The 7,846-nt window shown below is 46.3% G+C and overlaps 1 protein-coding gene across 1 annotated transcript; it reads left to right on the top strand.

Moving 5' to 3' along the window:
- The first annotated feature begins 2,236 nt into the window (after positions 1 to 2,236).
- Positions 2,237 to 7,352, top strand: dmrt99B (doublesex-Mab related 99B). Its single transcript, XM_018013664.2, has 4 exons — positions 2,237 to 2,788; positions 2,849 to 2,950; positions 3,029 to 3,476; positions 5,995 to 7,352. The coding sequence occupies exons 1-4, from the start codon at positions 2,642 to 2,644 to the stop codon at positions 6,828 to 6,830; spliced, it is 1,533 nt and encodes a 510-aa protein (XP_017869153.1). The 5' UTR covers positions 2,237 to 2,641; the 3' UTR covers positions 6,831 to 7,352.
- Positions 7,353 to 7,846: the final 494 nt, after the last annotated feature.

The raw sequence follows: 7,846 nt of genomic DNA on the forward strand, positions 1-7,846 counted from the left end.
CAACAACAGCAGCATTAATAACAACAACAAATTCTAGCCATTTACAGTTGCCAACGCGTTTGCGGTACGGCAGGCTGCTGAGCGTAAGCTAAAGAGAGACAGAGCGAGAGAGAGAGCGCGCGTGTGAGTATGACTGCCTGTGTGTATGTGTAGAGCTGTCCTTGTGCCGCTCTCTCGCACGCACAAGGTCTGATGCTGCTCTCTTCAGTTTGGAAACTTGTTTCTTTTGCGGCCAGCTGCCAAATACAACATTGTAGCCGCTTTGTGTTCATGTTAAAAGCGTCTGTGTGTGTGCATGTGTGTGCATGGTGAGAGCGTGCATTTAGAGGCGGAGCTGTGCGCGTAGGCGGAGTCTAGGGAGCGCAAAGAGAGCGCGCAAAAAAGCAAAAACACAGAGAGCGAGTGAGAGCACCAAGTGCGCAGAGCTTTTGAAAATGTCGCCGCTTCTGTCGCACACGTGACTTTTCATATTGATATTCTTGTTGCCTGTCGCTGCTGCCGCTGCCGCAGCTGCTGGCGTAGCCGTCGCTGTTTGTTTCAATTGCAATAAATTTGTAACATTCTAATAGGCCAATGCGACCCACTGGCGCCCCAGTTTACGCCACAGTCCCAACCCCCAAACAACTTATGTACACGAGTCTAGCCACATTACTATTGCTGTAAACAGCGCGGCTCAAATTTCGAAATGTTATCAAAACAAAATGGCGTGTTTATGAATTTCTTTTCTGATGATGGATTTTGTGCGAAATTTTATATTAAGTGGAACTAGGTAAAATTTAATACATATTATATTTTTAATCAAATACCAAATTTACTAAATCAGTATTTTTTGTAAGTAGAAATATAAATTTATTCAGAATTCAATACACATTCCTTGCATATATTTTTCGATGATTAAGTAAATACATGCATATCTACTACATCCATACATTCAACTAATTAATTTTGTAAAACCATCATTAAAGGTAAATAATGCATGTTCTTATGTTTATATGTACATACTAGAATTTTTGCTCAGATGTCCAATAATTCATATAATCAGAATATATGTATACTTTTTATAAGTTGGTGAATTGAATGTATGTAAGCAATCATATATATGTATGCATGTATGTATGTATGTGTACATGTATAAATACTTTGTATACCATTGATCCTGCTCGGTAGGAATATTACAAACACATTTGTGTTTTTAAACATTGCTATATTCAAATTGAGCAACACTTTTAGGAACTCTAATTATATGGCTGTGCATTTCTCCCACCTCACACAGACTATGATACCCTTTGTACAATTTATTGCACTGTTACAAGCTATTCTCAACCCACTTAAACATTCTTCGTTAATATCAAGTAATTCCATTTAATTCCTTAATTTAAATGTATTGTTTACTATTGAGTGAATATTATCGTCATGCCAAACAGTAAACAATTATTTCATGAGAGCTTAGAGCTTAGCGCTTAGGGCTGCAGCTGAAAGGCAATTGGCAACATGCCAAAAACAAAGACAACTTTAACAATCGAGAGCAGCTGCACGAATCCTTGAGACATGCCCCGGACGGCTGCAATTGCCAGAGCAGTTGACCTCCTGAGGCGCCTCCCAGAGCCCCCAGCTCCGGACACCTATACATGGCCAAAAGGCAACTAACAAGCACTGCCAACTGTGTCAGTTGTGTTGCGTAGTGTGTATTTGTAAGTATGAGTACGTGAGAGCGTGTGTGTGTGTGTGTGTGTGTATCGCCTACGGTGCCATGCCAACCAGCGGCGAGGTCGCAGCGCAGCTGAGGCGCCAAAACGTTTTTGGTTGGCTGTTCCACAGGCGAAGCTCTCTCAGACACACGCACACAGCCAAAGCTGAACAACAACAAAAGAGAAATTGTGAAACAAAAGCAACAAAGAAAATGAAAGAAACCTCAAACAACCACCAGCCGCAGTCACCACCACCACCACCACCACCAAAACAACAAAAACCAACCAACACAGAGCCAACCGGGACCCGCTCCACGCTAATTCAGTCGCAGTCGACGCCGCAGTCGCCGTCGCCGTCGCTGTCGCCGTAACCGTTGCTTGGAGTGCACAAATTTGTCTACAGTACCAAATTAGATTTTGAAACTTTTTTCTTAATTGCCGCCACTGCTGCGACTGCTACGACTGCTGCGGCTGGCGCTGGCTTTGACGTCGACGCCGACGCCGACGCCGACGCAGGCAGCGCACTTTGTGTGTGGTGGGCAGCACGCTCTCAATATTATTTGCAACCCTCTTCTGCCTCTGGCTGTATGCGAGTATGTTTGTGTGTGTGTGTGCGCACGCCGCTTTTGTATTGGTAAATTGTTGCCGTCTGCCGCCATTTGCCTGGGCTGCTCGCATTGAATTCAAATCAAGTTGAATCAGTTGCAACCGAGTGCTCCGTCTGACATGTTCGTCGCGCGTCCGAGCCAAAAGCAAAGCGAACGTGAACCGTGAACTGTGAATCGTGAGTCGAGAACCGTGAAATGACCTGAAATGTGCCAAGCAAATTATTTATAACATCAAATATCAAACAAAATTCAATAAACAAACTCTAAGAGAGTGTGTGTGTGTCTGTGTGTGCGAGTGTGTGCGTATTCCATATTTGAGTGTATTCCCGTTAGTGCGTTTGCGGCATGAGTTTACCGTCGGGCGTGGACATGCAGAACCTAATGTCACAGCATCCCGTGCTGGGCGCCCTGCCGCCCGCCTTCTTTCTGCGCGCCGCCTCGGAGCGCTATCAGCGCACTCCCAAGTGCGCGCGTTGCCGCAATCATGGCGTGGTACGTCCGCTCGGACCCTACTTATCTGTCCAGCCAACTAATTTCCTTTGCCCATTGCAGGTCAGCGCGCTGAAGGGCCACAAGCGCTACTGTCGCTGGCGGGACTGCGTCTGTGCCAAGTGCACGCTGATTGCGGAGCGGCAGCGCGTGATGGCAGCACAGGTGGGTTGACGAGCAGCGTTGCTAGTGTTTGCATGGGTCCATCTAATGTATCAGTTTTGCCTTGCCTTGCCGTTTCAGGTGGCGCTGCGACGCCAGCAGGCCCAGGAGGAGAACGAGGCGCGTGAGCTGGGGCTACTGTACACATCGGTGCCTGGATCTGGGCAGCAGAATGGCGGCGACAGCGTCACGCCCAACTCGCACAGTCCCACGCATGTAGGTGGCGGCGGCGGAGGTGTGGCTGGTGCGGCACCAGCACAAAACGGCGTATTCCATGGCGGCATACCCTCGCCACCCAGCGATGGCTACGAGGCGAGTCCCACGCCCAGTCACCAGCAACAGCAGCAGCAACAGCAGCAGCAGCAGCAGCAACAGCAACAGCAGCAGCACCAACATCAGCATCAGCATCAACAGCAGCCGTCGCGGCAGCATTACAATGGCAATGAATCCGACACGGATGGACGCACTCGCTCCGAGCATCTCAGCGTCGGCTTCTCACCCACACGCACCGAGCTGGACGAGAGTCCCGGTAAGTCCCGTGCACAAATATGAAATTATTATATTTACGCCTTGCTGCCCGCCATCGCAAACAACGGGCACTCCCCAGTGCAGTCCATGTGTGTGTGCCCATGTGCCCCACCAGCAGCAGCCCCATACCCGTTATTCTCCACCCACAACAGCTGCTTCAAAGTTGGCGGAAGAAAACGCCCGCCGCAAATTCTCATTTTCAATTGTCAAAAGCGCAGCGGCGCATAAAGTGCCACACTCCCAGCTACACACATGTGTGTGAGTGTGTGTCGGTGTGTGTGGGTGAGTGTGAGTGTGTAAGGTCTCAGCTCTAGGTGTTTGTTAACACAAGGGCTTCCCAGTCAAGGCGTTGCCCTGCACTCGATCAAACCGCGCGGAAACAACAAGTTCTCCAAACCCAGTCAACGTCATATCCAAGACTCCAAACGAAGGGGTTACAATATTGAAACAATTTAAAATTTAAGTGAAGCCTTAAAGGAATCGCGCAATTTAATTCTTACTGAAACTCTTAATTTACATGAAAGACAGTGTGAGCTTTAGTCCTCAAGGCAGGGTTCTTCAAAATGGCATATGTCTGCATAATCTATAAAATTTTTGTATTTTTGAGTAAGGCTCACAGTAAAACTTGACTTTCAGGTGTGAGTCTCAGAACATTTAAGCCTACGCTTTTAGATTCCAGGTTCAGTCTTTAAAATTCAAAAGATTTCTAATATTATCTAAAAGGTAGAGGTATTGTCTAAAGGTGAAAGGTAAAAGAGCTCACGTTTAAGTTCTTCATCAACCAACACATTCGGCAATTTCAATTGATCAAATAAGATATTTATTAGATTAGATTAGATATTTATTACTACATATATCTTTAAGCAAGAACAGTAACGTTTTCTTTAAATCTATAGTTTTTGTGATAACTATCATATGGAACTATATATTATAAAGCCAACAGGTAGGTGAATGAAGGTGCAAAGTTCATCATCAAAATATGAAAATGTCAAAGATGATTTTCTTAAAGGAGGTTTAAAATTAATTTTTTTTAGCAAGACTAACAACAACGAATAATCCCAATTATTTAGGACTATAATAAAAATATTTTAAATAGTTCTATATACTATAATAATACATATTTTGTATTTAACAACAATATTTTCAATAGTCCTCATAATACTCATATAGGTGTATATACATTTACTCAAAATATTCAGCCGTTCAATCGACTACATAGCAGCTAATGAGTCGTAAGGTAGGCAAATCGATTTGGCTTTATGTGTGAAACTATAAAAAAGATTATCTTATATCATTCCTAAAACCTACTTTTAGTAAGACTAAAACAAATATTATTGTATATGTCCGACATTAATACCAATCATACTTGATTCTCTGTCAACGCACAAGTGTGTCTAGAGAAAACCACATAATATTCTGTAGACCCTTAAGACCCTATTGACTCTTTAGACTCTATATTCGTACCTGTATATCCAAGGAATTCATTACATTCAACATCACTTGCTTTCTAACTTTATCAAGATGCACAAAATAAAAGAGTTCGATTGATCTGTCATTAAAAGACCAATGATAATAACTTAATAACTATATTAGTTCACCCCAATCTGGCAATTTTCCCAGCTTACATTTCACCTGTCATAGGCCTACTCTTTAGACTTTACCATTGTCTTCCCTTGAAAACACTCCAACTGAGGCCTCTCATCTGATCTGATCGATTACCCAGAGGCTGTAATAACTGTGCTCAGTGAGCAGCCCATGAAAACAATCAAAGGCAACATTATCCGATACAAAGGAGAGCAGACACAAACAACAGAAACAAACAGTCAACAGTTGCAAAGTCCCTGGCATGGAGCCGCTCAATGGGCCAATTTGGTGAATCTGGTTAACATTGTCAGTTTGTAAGACAACGCCAAGCTGAGGGCGTAATGCGAGACTCGCTCGCAGTCGTCCCTTTTGCGCGGCTGGCGAGTGTCCTGCCGGGAAAGGAAAACAGGACGGGATTCTCACGCGAATCAATCGAACCTGTTCGCTGTTTATTTGCACTGAAACTCAACACGATTTCACGCATGGATTTACAGGCGCAGCAAAAGAAACCAGGTGAACAGGGGCGGGGGTGAAGGCAGCAGCAGCGGGGCGCAACTTAATTAAATTTTCACTGCGGCTTCGTCAACTGCTAAATCAAATAGACAATTCAAAAACATAAAAAAATATCGTATAACTTGTTTCCATTTATGCACAGGCAGCGGGTTTCCATGTCAACGAACCCTCCTCCATCTGCCAATTGAAGAACTCCAGATACTCCAGGACTTCACTTGTGTTTGCGATTCCCGTGATTAAATTTTTGTTGTCCTCCTTTTCTTTGCTTTTTTATTGTCTTCCCTGTTGCATTTGATACTTTTATTTGTTTTGGCTTGTCTTTTTTTCTTTTTCTTTTTTTTGAAGTGGAAAACCGCACAGTTTTCCCACACACCGGCCAGATTCCAAAACTCAACTCCGTCTCTGTTTACGTTTCGTTGCAGTTTCCAAGCGCGGCGCCGCGCACTCCAATGAAACCGATCAGGACACGGGCTCCGAGTCGGGCTCGCCCAGCAGCCCTCGGCCCAAGGTGGCCGGGCTATTCAACCTGACAGCCAGCCTATCGCCCGCACGCACCGGCCCGCCCAGCTCGCCGGAGTCCGATCTGGATGTGGACTCAGCGCCCGACGAGGCCACGCCAGAGAACCTGAGCCTGAAGAAGGAGGACAGCAACTCGCCGCCGAACACACCCGCCGAGAATCTGCATCTGTTGCGCTCCTTTGGCAACGGGCATGCCCAGGGCTTCATGCCCTACCACCACACGCAGTTCCTGGCCGCCGCGGGACTGCCCACACATCATCCCGCGGCGCAGTTGCCCCTGCAGCAGCAGCTGCACGCACAGGTGCAGCATCAGCAGCGCTCTCCGATTGATGTGCTGATGCGCGTCTTTCCCAATCGCCGGCGCAGCGATGTGGAGCAGCTGATGCAGCGCTTCAGGGGCGACGTGCTGCAGGCCATGGAATGCATGCTGGCTGGCGAGGACTTGACACAGACGCCACCGCCACCGGCCCCCACACAGGTGCCTCCCTCGCCGCCGTTTCCCATGAAATCCGCGTTCTCGCCGCTCGTTCCACCCGCCGTCTTCGGCTCGCCCACCCATCCGCATCGCTACCATCCGTTCATGCAGGCGCATGCCAAGCGCTTCCTGTCCGCCCCCTATGCCGGCACGGGCTACATGCCCGGCGTGCTGAGCAGCTCGGACATTGAGCAGTCCGAGTCGAATGGAGCCAGCGGCATGGCCCTGGACCGTAGCAGTAATGCGGGCGACTCCCAGGATTGAGCCACTGCCGGCGCCCTCCTGCTCTATGAGCCATAAATACCCAACCCAGTTGATCCTTGTTCTTAGGGAAATCGAAGCGACTCGAATCGTAGCCTAGCGATTGGTTAATTTCTTTAGTTCGTAAGCGTCGTATTATACCACTGGCTATACTCGTACTCCTAGGAGAAAACCACATATATATTGCCTCTCTCTCTCTCTCTCTATCTCTATCTTTATCTGTCTCTTTTTCTTTATACAAACTGAACAGTTTGGCATACCTGTGGCATGTTTATCACTCGGAAGTATTGTACCATATGTTAAGAGCTCGTAAGATACGTTTAGATCAAATTAACTTTATTGAGATTATTGTGTAAAGAATCATATAACTATGGAGCTACCTATATGTACCATATATATAGATATATATAGAGACCACACATATATATATATATGTATATCGTACCATGTCTTAGTTAATAAATTACAAACACTGTGTTAAAGTATTTAATAAATTAAAAAGAAATAAAACAACAAATTCCAGTATATTGAAGATTTCGATTTCATTGCTTATAGGCTTGAATCGGCTAGATATTGTTCCATATAAAGCACATTTTAGGGCATATGGACATAGGCATGGCTAGTGTCAAAGAGGCGCAACAGATGCACGTGCTCCTCATGTGCCCACTCTTCAGGCTTAGGCTGTGAGCCAGTCTGATGTCCACATTGGCTCTCTGTAAGCTGTGTGGACGTGTTACGAGAAGCGGACACAATTTGTTATGGAATGAAACCTGTTGTTGCTGCTAATCCTGCTCTGGCTGCTTGTGCGCCCATGGAGCAAAGTATCGCTGTCGCACTGCAGGGCGGATGCTGCGGGATAGCTATGCAAAAGATGTTGATGCACGAGTCTGCCGGCCCGCGACAAAGGCAACTGGCGACAAAGCAAACAGCAGCCAACTTCAAAATTCGATTGGGGAATGAGTGGACCAGGTAGTAGTAGCAACTCACCTTGCCGGCCATCCATCACTGGCCCTCCACCC

The sequence above is a fragment of the Drosophila arizonae genome, chromosome 2, assembly GCF_054131065.1.
Source record: "Drosophila arizonae isolate 15081-1271.41 chromosome 2, UAZ_ARI_1.0, whole genome shotgun sequence".
Classification (NCBI taxonomy): domain Eukaryota; kingdom Metazoa; phylum Arthropoda; class Insecta; order Diptera; family Drosophilidae; genus Drosophila; species Drosophila arizonae.

Bases quoted from the DNA above. Each gene is read 5' to 3' on its own strand.
- dmrt99B (XM_018013664.2), top strand. From the start codon at position 2,642: ATGAGTTTACCGTCGGGCGTGGACATGCAGAACCTAATGTCACAGCAT. The intron at 2,789-2,848 runs GTACGTCCGCTC...TGCCCATTGCAG, and splicing joins GTTGCCGCAATCATGGCGTG to GTCAGCGCGCTGAAGGGCCA. The intron at 3,477-5,994 runs GTAAGTCCCGTG...GTTTCGTTGCAG, and splicing joins CGAGCTGGACGAGAGTCCCG to TTTCCAAGCGCGGCGCCGCG.